Source organism: Tupaia chinensis, unplaced genomic scaffold (genome assembly GCF_000334495.1).
Source record: "Tupaia chinensis unplaced genomic scaffold, TupChi_1.0 Scaffold000187_1, whole genome shotgun sequence".
NCBI lineage: Eukaryota > Metazoa > Chordata > Mammalia > Scandentia > Tupaiidae > Tupaia > Tupaia belangeri.
The window spans coordinates 1,313,364-1,336,397 of NW_006159662.1; the positions used below are offsets into that span (position 1 = coordinate 1,313,364).

At 44.6% G+C, this 23,034-nt stretch overlaps 1 protein-coding gene across 2 annotated transcripts in view; it reads left to right on the forward strand.

The window, feature by feature from the left end:
* The window catches only part of RGS9 (regulator of G protein signaling 9), a 70,182-nt gene that overhangs the window by 34,306 nt on the left and 12,842 nt on the right, over positions 1 to 23,034 (forward strand). For both annotated transcript variants that reach the window (XM_006146755.2, XM_006146756.2), the window contains exons 10-17: positions 4,455 to 4,484; positions 5,341 to 5,402; positions 6,082 to 6,195; positions 10,293 to 10,408; positions 14,387 to 14,474; positions 16,795 to 16,933; positions 17,760 to 17,845; positions 20,597 to 20,714. In XM_006146755.2, coding sequence (XP_006146817.1) covers positions 4,455 to 4,484; positions 5,341 to 5,402; positions 6,082 to 6,195; positions 10,293 to 10,408; positions 14,387 to 14,474; positions 16,795 to 16,933; positions 17,760 to 17,845; positions 20,597 to 20,714 — 753 coding nt within the window. The remainder of the gene's footprint in view (positions 1 to 4,454; positions 4,485 to 5,340; positions 5,403 to 6,081; positions 6,196 to 10,292; positions 10,409 to 14,386; positions 14,475 to 16,794; positions 16,934 to 17,759; positions 17,846 to 20,596; positions 20,715 to 23,034) is intronic.

Sequence of the window (23,034 nt, forward strand, 5' to 3'; positions counted from 1 at the left end):
CTGACCCACTCCTCCTCCCCCATCAAACTCTCCCTCTCTGCCTTTTATAAAAGTCCTACACCCTTCTCCCTGCGCATTGTCCGAATACACTATGCCTAGAAGGGCAGAGACTTCTGTCTGTTGATCTAGAGGCAGCCAATCCCACGGACAGTTCAAGGTAAAGATGAAAATTTACATGGACAATATAAGGTAGAGGAGGGGGAAGCTTCAGATTCAGTTGATCCTGTTCTTAGAAAATGTGATGCCATCTGGTTCCCAGAACATAGCAGGTCCTTCACGGAGTCAGAAAACAAACACAAACTGTACCACAGAGGTGGAGCCCTAAGGAGGTAACTAACCAGGGCCAACTGCTGGCATGGTGGTTAAGGTGGCTGGATCCCACATGGTCAACTGCATGGTTCAAGTCTTGGACCTGGAAGTTTGAAAGACATGCCTGGCATGCGTATGTGTACCCAGCATCTCAAGAGGAGAATGGAGGAGAAAGAATTACGGCAGGGCCATCCCTCTTGGGGGCTGCTTTCTCACTTTCTTCTTCTCTCTACTGAGCATGAGTCCTATAGCAAATTAAAAAGAAAAATAGGGACCAGCAGTTAGCGTAATGGCTATGTCTCTGGACTCCCACGTAGTCAACCGCAGTTCGAGTCCCAGTCCCGGTGGCTTAAAACTCACGCTGGCCACGTGTGCATACATGCCCAAGATCCCGAGAGGAGAATGGAGGAGAAGGGATTGTGGCATGGCCATCCCCCACTGGAGGGTGATTTCTCGCTTTCTGTCTCTCTGTCTCTCTCTGTCTGTCTGGCGAGTGCATGCGCCCTATAGCAAAAACCTCTCAAAAAAAAAAAAAAAAAAAAAAAAAAGAAAGAAAAAAAAGAAAAGAAAAAGAAAAAGATAACAAATCAAATGAATTGAATACAAATATAAACATTTTAGAGACCTGAAGACCAAGATATGGCCTCAGAAGCAAACACATGAGGCCAAAAGGAGACCTCAAAAAGTGGAAGAGAAACCAGTGTGCAGGTGGCTGCGACTTGCAGGAGATGTGAGGACAGTTAGAGTCCCACTCGTGTCACCTGTGACGACACTTGGAAGCCCAGTGTCTCTGGGTGCTGATCACAGAGCACTGAACAGTGGCGGGCAGATGGGGCATTTTTAAGGAGGGGTACTCATGAGTGCGGGCCAAGCCCTGTTTCTATCTTTACCATTGTTAGTGTTAATTAAAGGGTGTTTCCCATGTTTGTGCTTCATGGAGCTTTTGCTCTATTTTTGTTTAAATTTGATGTTTTTCTAATTTCCAGGCATGAGCACTCACTAGACAGAGAGAGAAAGAGAGAGACAGAAAGCACCCCCAAGTGGGGCATAATCATGTCACAAAATCCTTTTTCTTCCACTCCTCCTTCCCATGAGAATTTTAGGAATGTATGCACACGCACCTGGCATATTTTTCAAGCCACCAAGATTTGAACTGTGATCAACCATATGAGATCCAGCTCCCATAACTGCTATGCTATGGGGCTGGCCCAGCTTTAATTTTAACTTCAATAGCTGGTCCAGGTCATTCCATCCTGCAGCATTCTCAACTCCAGGACAGGTGGGGTTTGCTGAAGAGAACAGGCCAAGTTGGAGAAACCATCATCTGTTTCTCATGGATCATTCCTCAGCTTTGAAAAGAGCAGAAGTAGATTTGAATCCTCGGTCAAACACTAACCATAATATTTGAGAAAGTTATCCCTAAACTTTCGGAGTCTTGGTTTCCTAAACTGGAAACCAGTATTATAAAATCTCTCCCTAAAGGTACTGGGCTACTACATGGCTGACCACAGTTGAATCCTGAACCTGGAGACTTGAAACTCATGCCAGATGCATGTGCATGTGTGCTCAAAATCCCAGGAGAAGAAGGATTGTGGGGAGTGATTTCTTGCTTCTCCCTTTATGTCTTACCAGTGAGTGCACATGCCCTCTAGCAAAAATTTCTCTCAAAACAAAAACAAACCCAAAAACAAACTCTCTTCCTTAAGCTTTGAAAGGCACAAAGCAGTATGAATTGCTTTGTAGTAATTGCTAGGCAGTTATTACTATAAGAAAGTTCAGCTTCCCCCTTCAAAGGGCACAGATCAGCAGATACTATGCTGAATAATCTTCTCCAACAAGACTTTAACGGAAGGATCTGATCACATCAGATTTGAATGCAAGCCCACTCCGGCCCTGGTATACTTTTTCCCCTGAAAAGCATGACTTCTAAAGCAGTGCCTGTGGTGGGAGAGAATGGGAACAAATAGTAAGTGTGGTTACCAAGGCCCAGCTCTGTGGCGCAGCAGTAACGTACTGTTCAAGAGAAGAGAGATCCCATATGGCAACCGCGATTTGAATCCCCAGCCCGACCATGTGATCATGCGGACACACACATGAATGCCCAAATGTGAGGGTCTGAAGGACTGGAGAAAAGGTATCAAGGCATGACCAGATCCTTTGGAGGATGTTTTACTCTCTCTCTCTCACATGCATGTGTACATGCTTTATCATGAATGAAGACTTTAAATTTATTTTAAAAAAGTGTGATTGCCAAAATACTTGGATCACTTGGGGAGTGATTTTAATATTTTAAGTGGAAAATATTCTATTAAACTTGGAGCAAATCCTCATTTTTTCTAGGCCCCCAAGCCTACTGAAGTCATCATTTATTTAATATTTGCTGAGCATCTACTCTGCAAAAGACATTATGCAAGGAAAGAAAAACATGGTTTCCTTCCTCTTAATGGTGCCTTAATGGTGATACATACATTAAACAAGAGTCACGCAAATAAATATTTAATTAAAATTGTGACAAATGCCATGAATAAGGAAATCAGAATGGGTGACTTCCAAAACAGAGAGACCTATCTGAACTTCATCTTTCTGAGACAAGTCTCCCTACTCCCCAGTGCAGGAAAACAATTTTCTGTGAAAAGCAATTATATAAAGCAATTCAATGAAGCAAAATGAAACCCAGCATGAAAGGAGAGGTGAATATATGAGTTCTATTGGGTCTTTAGAAAAGTCATGACACATTTCTACATAGAAAAACACAGAAAAACATGTCATGACTTTTCTGATGACCCAATACTTTGGGCTCTCCTTTGCTCCTAAACAATGAACTTGTTGGCCAATGATTATTTATTTATTTATATTTCAAGAGGTTTTTGCTATAGGGTGCATGTGCTCACCAGAAAGAGAGAGACAGAGAGACAGAAAGCGAGAAATCACCTCCCCCAGGGGGGATGGCCACACTGCAATCTCTTCTCCTCCATTCTCCTCTTGGGATCTTGGGCACCCACGCACACATGCCCTGTTTTAATTTAAGCCACTGCGTCCGGGACTCACACCACAGTCGACTACATGGGAGTCCAGCAATGTAGTCATTACACCAACTGCTGGTCCCAGCCGTGATTATATTTTGAGGTTGTTAAGGAGGAGTGTCCTCTTTGGGTGTCCAACCCTATTCCTAGTGAAGACTTGACTGAGATAAGGAGCATGGATATTATCAGTTAGTAATTAAGAGGCTCAGCTTGACATACAAGAGTGAGCACCAAGCAGATCCTGAACACAACCAAATCTAAGAAAATAGACTGGAATTATCACTGTCCCAACCTTAAAGATATGTATGGTACAGTAAGTTGTATCAAGGAAGTATGTCCCTCTCCAATCGTAGGTCTATGCATTTTAGTTGGAGACAGAGCTGAATGGTTTCTAGAAGCTTCTAAGAGCCTAAACACGGTGCCCTACCTGGAGCCGTTCTTTCTCTGCCATATCTCTAAAAGTCTAGAATGAGGACAGCCTGCAGTTGATCACTTGTATGAACTTGCTTCAACAGTCTCAGTGAGGGGGTGGAGTTCCATGTGATCTTCTATATTGTAGTTCAACTCTGGACTCAGCTTGTAGTGGATACTGGTCTCTGGTCCTTTAATTGTGTGGTTCATGACTTTTTGTCCCCCCCCGCCCCCAATGTATTAGGTTGGTCAAATTCTTATGAATACCTGAGGAGTGATTCTCAATATTCCTTCAGAGCACTTCTCTGTGAGAAAAAAAAAAAAGTGAAGATTCAAGATCCATACTAGTTTCTCCATTTTTATCTCTCATTCTACACCTCAGTGAGAGATCAAGATTTCCAGATGAGTAGACACTAATGGTGGATTGGGATCCACCCTAAACTTAGTCTTTAATTTATCTTGGCTTGTAGGAGAGCAACATAAAGTTATAATGGTAAATTATAATTCTTCCCTTGCCAAATCTTAGTTGACATTATTTTCTAGTACTGTGCAAAGTAGGGTGGAGATGATGGTGATGGGGAAACCCTACCTCTTAAGTAAGAAAGGAGGGACAGTTTTCTCATGGGTAAGGACTTTTAATTTTCAAATGGGTATTCGAACTATAATGATTTAATGACATCTGTTTAATGGTTTTGCTTCTTTGTTTTACAGAAACAAACAGTCATTGCTGTCAGAAAAGAGGTAATTAGTTTCTCAGTTCCAGTGAAGTTTGATTTTAAATCCTCTAACAAATTATGTGTACTTTGGCTTTATGCTCTGCACTCAGCAATGAAATGAAAACTATGTGTAGTGTTCAAACAACTCTTTACAAATTAATGGATAGCAAGAATGACAAAGCATCTTTTGTCAGATCTGTGTGGGGCTGATGCTAGGACTTGGGACGTGACACACCCCTTGAAGACACAAATCTGAGGAGTGGCCGTAGAGAGCTATGTAAGTGGGTGCTACAATGTCAGCATTCCCAACCTGCTCCTAAGTTACAGGGCCAGTCAGAAATCTATTTTCTATGGTGAAAACACCCGATTTCAGCAGCTTTTATATCCAGGGCCCAAGATAGAGCCCTTGGAAGCAATGGCCAGTGAGGTGGGATGTGTCAATGGATATCTGAATGAGGAAGAAGGTATTGAGAGAGCAGATGGCTTATTTCCACTGAAGTTGCAGAACCAGGAAGACAGAAGATGTTGGCTGTTATGGGGAAGATTCTCTGTTATTAGCCATAGGTACATGAGGAAAGAGTCAAGCATTTGTTGCCATGTCTCAGTTCAATACTCCTTAGAACATTTTTTCCCCCCAGCTGGTACCTTTTTCAAGACCAACACATAATATGTTAAGAAGGCCAGTAATTTAGAGTTTTGGAGGTCACTCACTTACTGTGGGCCTGAGCCCTACCGATACTGAGGTGGCTCGAGGGACTGGAAGAGGGCATTGTTGTAGATCAATGGCTTCTGGTTTTGGAGGCCATGTGTAAGTGTGTCAGAGTTAGTGACACACAGGGGAAGGAAAGTTGGACATCTTCTAACAACTGTGTCTTTTCCAGATCATGTATTACCAACAAGCCTTGATGAGGTCTACAGTGAAGTCATCAGTGTCGCTTGGAGGGTATGTCCTTGGTTTCATTGGTCTTGCTAAAGACTGAGCGATATGTAGGCAGTAAGAGATTTTTCGTTTTAAGATAAACTTTAAAAGTCAAAAGTAAACTGACCTAAGAACCATGAAGGATAAAACTAATCTCTTTGGGGTTTAGTCTTTAGTTCTTCACTCAGAGTAAGCCTTTAGGTCTCTTGTTAGGTTAGGAAAAAAATCAATGGTGGGTGAGATGCTATAGAATTTTGTTTCTTAGAATCCACTGTGTGGATGGGAAAAGTGGGAAGAAATGTTCATGAACTAGACTCTATGGGAATACAAAAGAGCCTCCATTTCTAGCTATCTCGTGCTTCTGAGATGACACCAAGACACCTGTTTGAATACATACAAACTGAGTTGGCTTTGAATTTTAAAAACTGATAAAATATAAAGAGGTCACATTTTAATGAACTTGTACAGAGAAGCGACAAAGGGACTGGACTGAGAGACAAACGTTCATTTCACTAGCAGAATAGAGACAGTTCTTGTCAAATATTTGTCAATCCCAAGTGTTACTGCAGTGTTTTCCTAAGAAGGCAGTAGGAAGTATGTAACTAACTCAATAAAGGGAGAAAAGGACAAGCTGGTCAATCAGCCTATTGATTTACCCTCAGATACTGGGGCTTCTAGGAAATCATTTCCATCTGTTTTTCAGGATCGTCAAGTACAGTGAGCAGTTTTTGTCCAATGATGCCATCATGTCGGGCTGCCTCCCTAGCAATCCTTGGATAACGGATGACACCCAGTTCTGGGATTTAAATGCCAAATTGTATGTATTTGATATACTGGGATTTTAAAAATAGCTTTTTAAGCTATAATACACATGCTTTACGATTCATCTATTTAAAGTACACAGTTCAATAGTTTTTGTTATATTCATAGAATAGTGCAATCATTACCGCAATTAATTTTAAAACTTTTTCTTTTTAAATTTTTAAACTGTTGCCAGAGGGCATTAGAGAGAGAAACACAAAAAGAGAGAAGGAGAAAGCACCCCTCAACGGGGTTGATCAGGACGTAATCCCTTCTCCACGCATGCACATGCACCCAAAGTGTTTTTCAAGACACTGGAGCCAGGATTTGGGACATGCGGTCGGCCATGTAAGATTGATTTTTTTTTAACCACTAGGCCAAGGGCTGGCCCAATTTGAAACATTTTCATCACTCAAAAAAACCCTTGTACCTTTTATCTATCACTCCCAACACTCCACTTCCCATACCCTTCCAGCCCTAGGCAACTCTAGATCTGCTTTTTGTTTTTATGGATTTACCTATTCCGGACATTTCATGTAAGTGAAATCATACGATGTGTGATCTTTTGTGACTAGCTTTTTTTTTAACTTGGCATAATGCTTTTAAAGCTTACCCATGTTGTATTATGTACATCATTATATGGATAAGCCACATTTTATTTGTCCATTCATGCATTGATGGACATTTGGGTTGTTTCTGCCTTTTAGCTATTATGGATAATGCTGCAATGACCATTCCCATACAGGTTTTTGTGTGGACGTGTGTTTTTCTTTCTCTTGGGTATATACCTAGGAGTGAAATTTCTGGGTCAAATGGGAACTCTTTGTTTAACAATATATTGGTTTTGAAAAGAAAAAAATCTTTATAACTTTTCATATTTGGTACATTTGATATCTAAGTAGAGCAAAAAATAAGTTCTGGACAAGCACTGTCTTAGCAATTGTTCCTCTCCTTTGCTCTGTTTGTGAATTTCAAACAGTTGTTACTAACTGTATCATTGCCTGCATTGATGCGTTGTTGGGAAGGGGGACAGAGGCAGAAATGCAGAAGGAGAGACCAAGCTAACAAGGAAGGATGAAGAGAGGGTATCACAGTTGAGTCAGAGGGAAAGGCAAAGGGAGAAGACAGGAGAAGGAACTGGCATGAGCATGTAAGGAGGTAGGGATGGGAAAGGGGGTGAGCAGCAGGTCTCATCTCGGGTCAATGCCGAGGCCATGGCCATCTGGGGCATGAGGAACACACAGATAACCCTGATCCAGCAGGCATAGCCTGGGGTGGGGCTGATTCTGAGCACAGACTAGCCCTTGTAGCTGACCCATATAGCCTGCTGTGGGCAGCTGATGGAGGAAGGAGGCTGTTGTAAGGTTCTTTTCTCCTCTGAAGGGTGGGTCAAACAGAGACACGGAATTGGAAAAAGACACGAGGCATTGATGTCATGTTGTTTATTGGCTGAGTTCAAGGTGAGCTCACAACACTCTTAGTAGGCTCCTAAAGCCCATAGCAGTGCTTGCAAGTGCTTCCTCCCTCTTGGAGCTAGTAACACATGTGGAGAACACTCACAGAGTGGTATTGTTATGGTGAGCTCCTCACAATGTGTCTGGAGCTGAGCTGAGCTGAGCCATGAGAGTGCATCAGCCTGAACTAAGGCTGAGCAGAGCACGGCTAGCTAGCAGGGCAGGGCAGGCTGGGTAGCACTAACTGACAAGGTTTTTCCTTTCTCTTAAATGGCTTGTAGACCATAGTGACTCGTTACCAAAACCAAACTGTCACACATGCACATGTGTGATACAATCAATGGCGCAAAACAGCAAAGTCACAATTACATGACAACCATGCAAGCTTAATATAACTATTAACATAGGTTGTTTACTCTGTGGCCTTCAAACATGATAAGACAGGTGAGGGAGTCAGACTAAACCATCCTGACTCCATTTCCAATACAGAGGCCCTTCAAATGGAGTTTGGGGCTACCTGTTTGCAGAACCAAAGACTCTATCATTGTCTTTTGGGGTTCGAGTTATTAAGATGATTTTCTGGGGCCTCTGTCTTGAGGAGCATCAGATAAGGTAGGTGGCTGAGTCTGCTCATGGACAGGCATGTACAGAATTTAGATGTCCATGGAGGAGAAGGCAGGCCAGCATGGCCAGGAAAAGGGCTGTGCAAGGAGGGCTTGGGCAAGAGATGTGGACAGCAGCTGAATTTTAAAGAAGATGCAGAGAGCGGCTTTGAAGATTGAAGTACTAATTTATTAGTGAAAAGAAAAGGGGTGTAGGAGGCACCAATTGGAGGATGGGTGAAAAGCAATAGAAAATGCCCCCCGCCCCGAAAGTGTGACATCTTGTTCTAAATGGCTTAGATTTTAGAGCAGTGTTGAAGTTGCCTGGGAAGCTTTAAAAAATATCCATGTCCAAGCTTCACTCCCCACATCTCTTACTCAATTGGCCAGGGTTGCCCCCCTTAGCTTCTCAAAGTTTTTTTTAGCAGCTCCATTGATTGCAACAAGCCCAGATTCCCAAGACTGACTTAGAGCTTCAATTCCCAGTGTGGACCCTAGACCAGTGAGTCGGCATCACTGGGGATTTTTTTTTGAAAACATACTCTACACATACATGGCTGACTGTGATTGCAGTCCCAGACCTGGAGGCCTGCTTTGTTACTTTCCCTCTCTCTTGTTCTCTCTCTCCGTGTCTCTCTGCCCTGTAGAAAATAATAATAATAGTAAATAAAACTAAATAAATCATTCTTTAAAAAAGAAGCACATTGTGGGCTCTACCCACTCCTGCTGAATTAGAAACCTGGGATGGGACCCAGCCATCTGTTATTTTGATGAGTCTTCCAGGTGATTGTGATGCCTGCTAAGTTTGTAAACTATTGATTTCATCCTGGGCTACTCTTTCACCTCCCTTAGCGTCAGTCTTCTCAACAGTAAAATGAGATAACAATACTCAACTCACAGCATAGCGTCAGTCTTCTCAACAGTAAAATGAGATGACAATACTCAACTCACAGCCTTCTCTGAAGGAGCCAATGATGTATGCATGCAGCATGGTGCCTCCCACATGGTAGCTGCTGGTCACTAGGGCATTCTACTGCTTTTACACTTGTCATCACAAGTGCAGATTTGCTCGGCATGCATCATTGTAGTGGCCCCCAGCCTTTTTGGCATTTGGGACTGGTTTCATGGAAGACAGTTTTTCCATGGATCAGGGCGGCGGGTGATGGTCTTGGAATGATTCAAGCATATTACACTTATTGCACACCTTATTATTATTACATTGTAATAACAGGGACTGGTACCAGTCCACGGCCCAGAGGTTGGGGACCCCTGCTTTCCTAGGATCCCACACACATGAACTATGCCTGATTTCAGCTGCTCCATCCCCAGAAAATGTGGCGTGGTGGACTGGAAACCTTGTGGTTCAGCATGCTTGAAACCGATTTGGGTTTAGGAATTCCACAGGACTAGGAGAGAGAGTCAGCTGATTCTTCCAGGTGTTAGACCTCAGCCACACTTCGGATGTCCTGCTGGGATCGGGGATGTCTTTCAAATAGGGAGGTGAAGCATGTCTTGCATCTTAGAGGGAGCTCTGGGTGAGAGTGCATAGTGGTGAGTGGGGTCTGCCCCGGGCACAGGAAGCATTACCAGCGCTAGAGCCTATTTGGCAGTGAAGGGACAGCTGCAGAGGGTAACAGGCACCTGGAGGAGGGGCAGTGGCCAAAGCACCCATCACCAATGTGACTGGAATTCTTTCCTGGTCCAGGTGCCATCCTGGTCCTCTGCTGGCCAGCAGGTCTTCAGGTTGTTACCAGCCTTGGAGTGGGCACTTGAGTTCTTTGGCAGTGTTTGGTTCCCCACCCAGGCATCATCCTGACCCCTGGGCTGGCCATTGCTTTGATGTGGGCCCCAGGGGCATTTTTCTAGCAGGTGATACTTAGATTGTAGTTATATAGGAGTTAGGGGAGAAGGCGGATTGGGTTAAGCGTGAGTCCTAGAGCTAATCGAGGTGTGTAGGGGCTGCCTAAAGCCCCTCGCCTTGACATGGGTCACCCCCACAGAATAGCTCCTGCCTCACATGGTGTGTCTGGTGCATTTACAAATCCTCATCCCTGCAGGGTGGAAATCCCAACCAAAATGCGCGTGGAACGATGGGCCTTCAACTTCAGTGAGCTGATCCGAGACCCCAAGGGTCGACAGAGCTTCCAGCACTTTCTCAAGAAGGAATTCAGTGGTGAGTTTTTTTTTTTTGTTTGTTTTTATAAATTTCTTTTTACTTAGAGAAATAATCCTTTAATGCCTAGTCAAGGGTTTGGGGAATTCTCAGCGTATGTGCTCATAACTTTGCTTGTGTTCTTAAACAGGGGTTTTCTCCTATGGCTGTAGGGATGGTACCTCAGTCCAGAGCCCTTCTTCCCATAGGCTCAAAGAGGCCCACAATCGGGGTTGGCGGGGGTTGCATCTGCTCGCAAGTCCGTATTTGCATCGTTTGGATCCCCCAGGGCTCCTCCAAGGTGGCTGAGCCTCATCACCCCAAGAACTCCTGCTCCTCCAGGCTCTTAAGAACAGCTTCTCAGGGAGACATGAACTCTCCCTTCTATCCCCTTTTCTCTCCCAGCCACTTTACTGAGTGGCGCTGCACATTCGATTTGCCTGGGGACATTGCAATACTTGTGTTTGCCAGGATCCATCCCCAGAGGCTCTTTCTGAGCTGGTTTGAGTCAGAATCTCTGGAAGTTTTGAAAACTCCCCAAACGGTGCTACTATATGGCCATGAGTGAGAACTGCTGCCTCAGCTCCTGGCCTGATTTCTTCGGGACCTTGGGGATATGTGGATTCTAATGGACAGGACCACATTTTATGTCCCATCGTGGTGGCAGAGTGACTTATTAAATATGCAAAAAAATCTGGAATACCAAGAGGTCAGATTAGACCCGATTTCACCAGGCTGTGCATTCAGTTGACTTTACTATCTTCACTGACATATCACTTTTTTTGAGATTCACTTCTTTTCTGAGTTCACAGCCCTGGAAAGCTTCAGATTTGAGCCTTGAAACTCAGCAGCTCACTATAACCCAAAGCTGGCTTGTTTGTGGGGTTGCTTTTGAATTGAATCCTAGTGGACATGCCTTTAGCCTGGCTGATGGCCTGATGCAGAATATTACCTTATAATGTGGATTGTTGACAATCTTCTCTCATCAAGCTTAATTGCCTTGATACAGTAAACCCCAGAAAACACAGGCAGAAAAGGGGAGGCACTTAGGATGGTTCTGGGAATAAGTGTATATGGTACCATCTAGTGGTCAAATGACAAACTACATGCTGAATTTTTCCCACCTGCCCATTCTGGGTAAAAGAGAAAATCTGGTGAAAAGATTTCCTTGCCTTATTAAAACTGTATTATTGGCAATATCCTTGTGAGATCCCTAAGGATTCAGGTATGAACAGGGAGAATGATTATGATATTGCTCCTGAAATTTAAAAAAATAATTGAGATAGTATTCACATACCATGCATTGTACAATTTAAGCAAATCAGTGGTTTTTTTAGTATATTCATTAAGTTATGCAACGTTTACCACCATCTGATTCCAGAACATTTGCACCACCCCGAAAAGAGACCCCCTGCCCACGAGAAGTCAATCTCCATTCCTTTCTGTCTCCGCCTGGTCTCCTTTGCCCGCTGACCAACTCCCCCCTTTAGTAACCACTCATCTCTTTTCTATCTCTTTGGATTTGCATATTCTAACCATTTAATATAAACAGAATCATACAATTGGTGTACTTTTGTCTTCTTTCATTTACCATAGTGTTTACAAGGTCTGTCCAGATTGTATTATGTATTATAACAATGCTTTGTTTCTTTTTATGACCACATAATATTCTTGCATGTGTGTGTGTGAGTGTGTGTGTGTATTTTGTTTCCATTTATTCGTTTTGGCTGTTTATACCTTTTGGTTATTGTGAATAATTGTTCCTTTAATTTTAATGCTAAGCCATTAACTGTCTTCTGCTATGGGCAAGAGGGTCTACACTGCGCTTGATTTCAGATCACTTGACTGTCTGTTAACATCTTCGCTGGGCTGTGATCTTAGTCCCGAGGACATCCTGGATGAAGTTGGTGTTGAAGAGGAAGGACCTCTGTTCTTATGGGACAAACATCAGCTTGTTTAGAATTGTGCAGCCTTTTCCAGTCTGAAACACCAGGGAGCTTTCAAAAATATATTGTGAGGGGGAACCAGCAGTTAGCGTAATGGCTATGTCACTGGACTCCCACGTAGTCGACCGCGGTTCGCGTCCCGGACCCAGTGGCTTAAAACTCACGCTGGGTGCGTGTGCATGCGTGCCCAAGATCCCGAGAGGAGAATGGAGGAGAAGGGATTGTGGCGTGACCATCCCCCCCAGGGGGTGATTTCTCACTTTCTGTCTCTCTGTCTCTCTCTGTCTGTCTGGCGAGTGCACGCGCCCTATAGCAAAAATCTCTCCAAAAAAAAAAAAATATATATATACATAGTGAAAGAAGAGGAAGGCTGTCTCTTGTCCATTTCCTACACGGCAGCATTCGTGGTTTACACACACATGCACACACATAGGCTCTTGCTCTTCCATTTGTTTTCCTAGACAAAAATGGCCACCTTGGGTCACTGTACCCGTGTTTTCACAATGCTTCTGCATGTTGTGGAGAACTGGAGAGAGAACTTCACACTGGAGGCGGATAAAGGATTTCAAGGAATATGGCTTTGTTTCTTGGCCCAGAGCAGCAGATGCCCTCTGGCTTAGGGGATACTCAATTAAGTCCCCCTTGTGGCCAGGCCATCCTTGAGGGTCAGTCTGTTGTCATTGTCACTGCTTTTGAAGCCTCTCTATATGGATCTTGGGTCTGGAATATGCCCTTTGAGGAGCTGTAGAGGATGGGGATTCTCTGTGAGGGGTCTTAGAAAGGTCACAGAATATGCACATTATGCAAAAACTATGCATGATTTTAAAAGATTTGTGCACCAAAATTAACTCGTACTTTAATTTCATTTCCCCATGAACTGTTTGAAGTCTCCTCGTATGAAAAAAGAGACTGATCTCATGTGTAGTCATCAAACAGGGCAAAGTAAACAAGGGTAGTTAGGAAGCAAATGTATCGTGTAGTGTTTTATTTTATTTTCTGCTGCTATACCAGAATACTGGAGCCTGGGAAATATATTTATTTACTTAGAGAAATTTCTGCTGTAGGGCACATGCACTCATTGGAGAGACAGAAAGTGAGAAATCACCCCCAAGAGGAATGGATCTGCTATAATCCCTTCTCCTCTAGTCTCCTCTCAGGATTTTGGGCACACACATACACACACCCAGTGTGAGTTTCAAGCTGCCACGTCTTGGACCTGAACCATGGTCAAATACGTGGGAGTCCAGTGCCTTAACCACTATACCACCCACCGATCCTGACTATAATGAATAGGAATTTAGTTGGCTCACTGTTCTGAAGGCTGGGAACTCCAAGGGTGTGGCACCCACATCTGCTTGGTATCTGGTGAGGGCCCTCTGGCTGCACCATCCCATAACAGATGGCAGGAAGGCAAGCGAGCCCACAGGATGGAGAGAGGAAAGAAGCCAACCCTGTCTTTGGCCAGGAGCCCACTCCTACATTAAGTCATTAGGCAGAGCCCTCATGACCTAATCACTTACTGAAGATCCCACCTCTCAGCACTGTTGCCTTCATGATTAAGTTCCTCACACATGCATTTTAGGAGACATATGCAAACCATAGTACATAGTGATACAAGGTTGTGAGCCTAATCATATGTGAACTTGTTCAGGCCATGTTTGCTACAGTAATATTCTAAGACAGAAAGAATGTGTCAGCCTCTGGTGGCAGGAAGTACTATGAGCTTATAGCTCACTGGAGGAAAGAATAGCACCACAGTGTAAATGTATTGGTGCAAACATGGCAGCTCTAATCTAGTTTATTTCAAAGACCATGTACTGAGCAATGGCATGGTGCTAGATGCTCTCTTGGGTCCTGAGAGTAAGCTGGTCTCATTTCCTGAAGGGATATTTTGTCACAATGTGCAACGGCTTATTTTGCAGAAGGAAAGATGTCTGCTGAACTAAGGAAACAAACCTATTCCCGCTAACCCATTTCTTCTATTTCCTCTTTTCTTCTTCCAACTTGTTTCCTGCCTGGCTTTCATCTGCATGGGTCTCTCATCCCCATGTAGGGGAGAACCTGGGATTCTGGGAAGCCTGTGAGGATCTGAAGTATGGAGATCAGTCCAAGGTCAAGGAGAAAGCTGAGGAGATTTACAAGTAAGAATTAGCCTGAATGTGGGGAAGACTTCCCTGGGCGGGTGTTGGGGGGAGCTCCTGTTGTCTACCCTTGTTGGATTTGAAGTGGCAATAGAATGGAAAGTGCCACCTGTGTGACTTGTCAGTGTCAGTCATGGCACCTGCCACTGCCATGCAATAGATACTTCCCCACTGCTTTGGAAGGTTTGGGGGAAGAGAGCTTGATGAGACAGATATGAGTTCCTTGCTGTGAAGGGAATATCTAGGGTTTAAAAACAAAATCAAGAAAAGGAAGCTACTCCAAATTATAGTGTGAAGTGATTTGTCTTTGACTAACCCCCCCTCCTACCATCTTCTGATCAATATATGTGTGTGTACTTGTGCGTGTGTGTGTGTGTGTGTGTGTGTGTGAGAGAGAGAGAGAGAGAGAGAGAGAGAGAGAGAAAGAGAGAGAGAGAAAGAGAGAGAGAGGAGGTAAGACAGAGAAAACCTGTCTCCCAAGCCCTCATGGAGATATGAAGACCATGAGGGGAAGGACACTACCCCCACATGGCTGGGACAGGGAGCCCTGATCTGGGTATAAAAATGGGCACATTCCCTATTTCTGACCTCATGGCTCTAGCTCCTGCTTGCTCAGCCTAGCAATGAGTCTGTACCTCTGCAGGCCTGCCTCCTCCAAGTCACCCTCTAAATTTTCCAAGAACTATAAGTTCTACTTCTAAAAGTTCAGTCCTGCTTCTAATGACCCAGTGGAGAGAAAAGAGGAGGTGTGATGATCCCACCAAGCTTGATGAAATTACCCTCCCACCCCCAACATACTCCTCTCCAAACCTGGTGGATGCTTTTGTCCTGCTGTGGTCACATAGTGGGTACCAAAAGCCCAGAATTTGCAGTTGACACGCACAGGCTCCAATCACCATGCTGGACTGGAACCAACCCTTCATAGCCACCAGACCATGGTGCTAGATGGGGTCCAGGCTAAGCTTTAGACAGCAAGTCAGTGCCTGCCCCACTCTCATCCAAGAACTTAACCTTTGAGGCCTTCCTTCAAATGGACTCAGGTTAGACCACCCCAATATTCAGAGAGGGGCTAACAACACTGAAGGGAAATGTGAGGTCCCTCTCTTGTCATACATAGAGGGTCCCCTTCTCTTGAAAATTTGCCTGGCTTTTCCCACAGTAAAGAACTCTGTGTTCCATGAGAAATGAGGATGGAGAGAACCATCGTCCAGGAAGGTCCCATAACCTCCCCCAGAACAATGGGTGCCTCATTGCCTCACACACAACTACACCTGCACAAGTCCCAACTACAAAGTCTGCTGCAAAGGAGCCGGCTGATTCCACCATTCTATCAGCCTCCTTTCTCCCCAGCCTCCCAAGGCATGTTAATCTAGGTGTGAACTCCAAATTTTATTATTATTATTATTGCTTTTTTTTTTTTATTACCAGAGTGTGTGCACTAGTCAGGAAAGAGAGGAAATGCCCAGTGGGGCATGGTCATTAACCAATCCCTTTTCCTCCTTCCTGTCAGAATTTTGGGCACACATGCACATGTACCTGGCATGTTTTTCAAGCCTCCAGGGCCAGGATTGAAATTATGTGGGATCTGGCTCACAGTGCATAGTGCTTAACCACTGCACTATGGTACTGGCCCTACCCTCCAAATAACGTTTGTCTTAGAAGGGTGGGAAAATGTCTATGTATTTCTAAACCTGTGATAACTCAGAATGGGCCATATTAAGAGAACTCTTTGTTTCTGAAACCCCACATAGAGCCACAAGCCTCAGGAAGTATGACCAAGTGTGGCTTAATTGGGGCCTTTGGCCAGGATGACTAAGTGGTCCAACCTCTGGGTGCTGAAATTATGGGATGCCTCCCAACTCAGCATTTCAGATTCATCACCAAACACATCTAGAGTGGGCCAAGAGGGAAGGGGATCCAGAACCCCTGTTCGAAGGTATCCTGGCCTGGTTCCAGACTGGTTCTCAAATCCCAGTGAGTAAGGAGGCAGAAGGTGTTCAATTGGAGGCTGGATCCTTTGCCCCCATAGCTAGGACCCATGCCCCCTGGGCTGATCAAACCACTTTTCTCTCTCTCCTGGAGCTGGGATCATGAAAGTTAACATTCTCATGCCAAATCCTGGCATGGCTATGTTCTTGTTTCTAGAAAAAGTTGCTTGACAACCTCTTCAAAAGTTTAGACCCTTTAGCGTCTCCTGAGAAAGATCACCACCATTCTGGGGAACCTGAGTCATGTCAACCCCTCCCTTCCAAGAAACTGTGAATTTTTCATTAGCTGACTTGGTTTAATGACTTTCACGAACATTTTCCTCTCACCCGAGACTGTTCCTGGCCCCAGGGGCGAGGCGGTGGATAAATATAGATGGCAAAACCATGGACATCACAGTGAAGGGGCTGAAGCACCCCCATCGCTATGTGCTGGATGCCGCCCAGACCCACATATACATGCTCATGAAGAAGGTGGGTGAGGTTTGTGCTGAGAACACATGGAGGCCAGATGCCCTCCCTTCCCCAGGTGCCTGGAAAGTTCTACAGCTCTGGGAGGAAGGGAGATATCATGTGGAAACTGCTTAGCTGGTGGTAGGATACAGCATTGTCACCTGTCTCTTGCCCCCATCCACTGGATTGGGTGCTGCTTGAGTCCTCAAGCCCACGGGCCAGGGAGGACACCTGTGCAGGGTCCCAGAAAACATCCTAGCAAGAAGAGACTTGGCCCTATTTCCTCTCTTCCTTCCTCCCTCCCTTCCCTCCTTTCTCTCTTCTTTCTCTCTTTCCTCCCTTCCTTGCAGTCTCTTGCCTTCATACCCACAACACAGGATAAAAAGGGATGTGTGGCTTAGATGTGGGATCTAGGTGCATATTTAAGGCAGGAGGTCCTCTTGTCCCAGGCTGGGTTTGTCAACAACTTGAAGGAGGATTTTAGTGTATGAAAGTGGAGACTGAGGTTCTCAGACTTAAGGATGCCTTTGATTCACCCAAAGGCTTCTGAAGACTCAGTTTTTCCCACCCCAGAGTTCTGATTTAGTAGGACTGAGGTAGGCTCAAGAATGAGCATATCTAACTGTTCCCAGGTAGAATGGACGCTTCTGGTCTGGGGACCACACTTAAGAAGAGCTGCTCCCAACACCAACCTGAACACCTTTCACACAAGGAGACAGTCTCTCCTAACTTGGCCATGTTACTGCAGAGGGAGGACTTGAAAACGACAAGTGTATTCGTTTGCTTTGACACTTTCCCTCTTCTAATTACTGTTTTTTTCTTTTTTCTTTTTGCTTGTTCCCACTAGGATTCTTATGCTCGCTATTTAAAATCCCCAATCTATAAGGAAATGCTGGCCAAAGCTATTGAACCTCAGGAAACCACCAAGAAAAGGCAAGTGAAATTGTCTGTAATTGCTGGCTGCCTGCTGTTTCGTTTACAGAAGTGGGGGTCTCTTTCAGCCAAATGGCTATTATTGAGATATTTGCTTGATGAAAATATTGAAGCCTGGGAAGTATTGAGTGCCTCATTTGCTTCAGAATGCCCTGAAATCACTCCAGCAAGATTTCCTTAGTAATTACCACAGTAAGTTTTGTTTCCCTAATGCTGTTTTGAAAAAAGTTTTGATTATCAGACCAATAATTAGCCTTATTGTAAACGGAAGCTTCTCATTGGTTAATTGCTACTCTTCCCCACCTCCAAACTGATTTAGCTATATTAATTTAGCCAAATTGTTTTTATCTAAATAGTTCCAAGACCTTAGAGAGATTAGCAGATTGCGCCCCCATAAATAGTTCCAAGACCTTAGAGAGATTAGCTGACTGCACCCCAAGAGAAAATTCTAGACTGTTAAGGGAAACCAACAATCACAGCCCAAGTATTCTCACTGCCTCCAGGGATCGCTTTTCAGATGTCCATTAATTCATTCATCCTCTTTTCCTCATTGAAAATGTGGATCACCTCATCTCGTAAAACCACTGAGACAATGGATGAAATAATGTTCTGAAGGGGAGATTGAACTCTTTTTTTTTGAGAAAAAATACTCTACAGGGATTGAAGATTCAAAAGAGTAACCAGATGACAGCTTGAACAAAGCCCTAGGACTTTGGCAGAGGTTTCCCCACTGCCAGCCGAGTGTCCTGTCCCGCCATAGTCAATGTTCCCATTTGCCGGTTCAGCCCACGCTGGGCTCTTTTCCAGCATCTTCAGTCAATTCAAAGGCAGGGTGGTTAGAGCCTTTATCAAAGGAGCTTAGGGGGAAAAAAAGAGAAAAAAAACCTAACTTGGTTTTATTCTTGAAGATAATGGCTCTGTTATGAAAAGAGAAAGGAGGTCTTTGTGGCGCTATTCTTCTGGGTTTATGGGGTAAGGAAGGGAGTCGAGTGTCCCTGGGGACTTGAAAACTCCTTTAAGCCACAAAGAGGGTTGTAACAGCGCTAGACACTCTGCCAAAAAGTAGCAGGGGAAGGTTGTAGAGTCTTGTACTACGCTTTCCAAAGTTTTGTACATTGGAGCGGACCTGAGAATTTACTGGGCTCTTTTCTGGAGCACAATGGGGTTCTGAGTGTCTGGAGTGGTACAGACCCCTGGTAGAGCACTCGGCTTTGGAACTGGGTGCTACAGTATGATAATGCCATCTTCACCATCAAGAGTGAGAATTCCGTGTGACTGTTTGTGTTAGTGTGAAGCTTGGCCTATATTCACGCAATGATTGCGATCGGTGTGGATTTGTTGCATGACTTGCAGGTATAAGACATATATTACAACATTATTATTATTATTATTATTATTATTGAGAGGTTTTTGCTATAGGACACATGCGCTTGCCAAAGAGACAGAGAGAGATGGAGAGAGAGAAAGTGAGAAATCGTCCCCTCCCAGGAGGGAGGACCATGCTGCAATCCCTTCTCCTCCATTATGCTCCTCTGGATTTTGAGCAGAGACACACACCCAGTGTGTTTCAAGCTGCCAGGTCCAGGACTCAAACTGTGGTTGACTACATGGAAATCCAGCCCAGCACCTTAACCATTACGCCATCTGCTGGCCTCAAAACTTAATTTTTAAAATTGCCATAGGGCATGTGCATTCGCCAGAGAGAGCTAGAGAGAGAGGGAAGAAGCACACTCCCTCTCTTAATGGGGCATGGTTATGCCGTAATTTCTTCTCATCCATCTCTTCATCCTACTGGGACCTTAAGCATGCACACCCAGGTGCCCAGAATGTTTTTCAAGCTGCTGGGGCTGGTGTTTGAACCACAGTTGGCCACGTGGTACCCAGGCTTTCTTAACCACTATGCTATGGAGCCAGTCCCAAACTTAATTTTTTTAGGACAAGTTAAACCTTGCTCTGAGCCGTCCTGTTGACAGGACTGGCTAAAAAGCCAATATCAGGCATCACTTACTGGTAGGGAGGCCCTCCTTCCTCCTAGTATAGATGCAAGAGTTCTAGGGCTAATATAGTCCAGAAATTCAGGGCAGGTCCTAATTCTGTCTTGTCATTTGTATTGAAGTGTGTATTTTCCAATCCTGTGTGGGCCCCCTAAGGCAGAAGGATCAGCAGCTTACCTTGCCTCACTCAGACGCCTAGAGCTGAGGTGGGGAAGTTGGTCTCAGGAATCAATGTGTGGCTTCTGAAGAAGGTTCTGCATGTTTCAAGATACTGAGCTTGAGAAAGTGCTACTCGCCCACCTCCTCTCGCTGGCCCCTTCCCCCCTCTCTGCCCATTGGGGCCTAGCACTCTTGGACAGTTTCCTCGTAGAGCCTTGACTTTGGGGAACAAATGCTCCTACTCTCTCTGGCACTAGAGCTCCTGGGCTTCCAGTAGCCCAGGCCTCCTTGCCCTTCTTTTCATGAAGATTGTGCAGGAAGATGAGGTAAATCAATGTCTAAACATTGTTGAAAGTATGTCCATAATCTTCCCGTGCTAATTTAAAATCTGAGGGCATCTGGCACTGACTCCGGTGTGTTTCTCAGACTTGAGAAAAGAATAAGGTTGGGCACCGCTTTGTGGACACCATTTGAGGTTTACTGGGACATTGAGGGGAACGAATACGATTTCTAGCCCCAACACCCACCAGGTATACAGTGTCCTGCTTGGGCAAGTGGTATGGTTTTCTGGCAACCTCCAATCTGTCCTTCCTTCCAGCTCCAGCCTCCCATTTATGCGGCGCCACCTGCGCTCCAGCCCGAGCCCCGTCATCCTGAGGCAGCTGGAAGAAGAAGCCAAGGCTCGAGAAGCAGCCAACACAGTGGACATCACCCAGGTCATGAGCAAGCTGGACCGTAGGAGCCAACTCCAAAAGGAGCCGCCTCCTAAATAAATTTCTGATTCCTGGGGTGGGGGAGGCATGCCTTTGGCAGAGGCAAACAAAAAAAGGTAGAGTCAAAGTCTAGAAGGTGCTATTTCCCATTAGTGCGGCAGTAGGGTCATCAGGTTTGTATATTCCTCTAACTTCCTTCATTGTGGACATCCCAAGACCACAGCAGACAGAGCTTGTTCTCCTACCTCAGCTCACCCAGGGACAGGGCAGTGGTGTGGGAGTGGCAGGAGGGTTCCAACGGACTCAGTTGCTGTGTGACTGACTATCTTACCTTAGAATGTTCTTGCAATGAGAACCATAGGGAAAACAAGCTGCTTTGTAAAATTAAAGAGAAGGCCTCTACCTACCCCCAAATCATATTTTGTTCAGGGACATTAGGTTAAAATGAACTTTATGAAGTTCCTCATCTTTTCCATTTAGACTCTGCTTCTAAAGCAGCCCGAGATCCCCCAAAGAAGCTAGTTGTAGGGTTCCCTATAGAAGCACATCCCTGCCTGGGAAGGTCCTATTAAGATGGTCTTCCTACTGAGTTTGATGTTAGTCATAATTGTCTGAGGGTCGGTGGTCTCTCTTCTTCCCATAGTCCACTCCCTGTATATGCTGGAGGAATAAGGAACTTGTAGGAAGGAAAGATTCCTGCCTGTGGCCTTAGGGCAGTCAAGGTGAAATGGCCTTCTGAGCAACATCTTTCTGACTAAAGAACAAAGGTACTAATGTCTTCATTCGTAAGATGAGCGTTGGTAGGCATCTGCGACATTTTTGATATAAGTCATAATCAAAGATAATACTTCCTAGAATATTTTCTAGAGGTTGGCCTTTCCTTCCTCTGTAGCTATAGACTGGGCCAGCCCTGTGGTCAGAGATGGAAAGAAGATAATTCAAACTCTGGCCTTGGGAGGCCTAGAAGGTCATTTTCTTTTTTCTCTTTTCTCCTCTCCTCGCCTCTCCTCGCCTCTCCTCTCTTCTCCTCTCCTCTCCTCTCCTCTCCTCTCCTCTTGTCTCTCTTCTCTTCCTCTTTCCTTTTCTTTCTTTTCTTTTTAGAGAGAGATTTTTTTGTTGTTATTGTAGGACTCATGCACTCACTGGAGAGACAGAGAGATACAGAGAGACATAAAGTGAGAAATCACCCTGCAGGGGGACTGGCCACGCCACAATACCTTCTCCTCCCATCTCCTTTCAGGATTTTGGGCATGCTATAAGGTCATTCTTGAAGTTAGGGTCATCCCATACACCTGTGTAAGAATGCAAATGAGAAAGAACAAGAACAATAAAACTGCAGGAGACCAGCCTTACCAAGCGGGAATACCTACCCATCCAACATATTTACCAAACACCTATGATGTGCATGGTATTGGTGACTAAAACAAAAGTAGTTCTTCTCTCATGGAGCTTGTAGTCTAGGACTTACAAAAAATCAACAAACTGTCAGGTAGCTGTTGTTTGTGACAAACAGCTACAAAGCTAGAGTCAACAGTAAGTATTTATTTTTTGGACGTAGAGAATCATCTATGTGGCTCTGTTGATCTTGGCTACGTTCACACACTGTCTGGGGGTTGACATATGGTAGCTGGGATGAGTGAAGTGAGTCTCTAGGTTCACACACTGTCTGGGGGTTGACATGTGTTGGCTGGATGAGTGAAGTGAGTTTTCTCTGCTTCACATGTCTCTTACCTTCCAAAAACCTAACCTAGGCCTGGTACCATGGTGTTGGCTGAATTGCAAGGGAGTGAGTGGAAACACGTAAGCCTGCACATGGTCTATTCCATCACATTTTATTGGCCAAAGCAAATTATAAAGCCAGTCTAGATTCAAGGGGTGGAGAAACAGACTCTACCTCTTTAGTGAGAAAAATGTCAAAGACTCATGGCAAGAGACATGAATACAGAGAAAGGTAAATAATTGGATAAATCATTGCAATTAATAACAGAAATATAGTCTTGTGTTGTTTAATGGTGAAGATACAATCTGAGAACTGCGTCTTTAGGTGATTCTGTCATTTTGCAATCATCAGGAAGTATGTTTACATAAACTTGATGGTATAGCTTACGACACACCTATAAAAGGCATAGCCTTATGGGGGGGACCAGGGTCCCATATGAGGTCTGCTGTTGACTGAAATATGTCTGAAATGCAATGGCACATGGCTGTGTGATAAAGCCTGTCAAATATGTTAAAATGAAGTGGAGATGATACCGTGATGGGAAAGTGGTGAGTAGGCTACCCCTCTCTGAGGCGGTGACAGAGTAGAGGATGATAAAGAGTT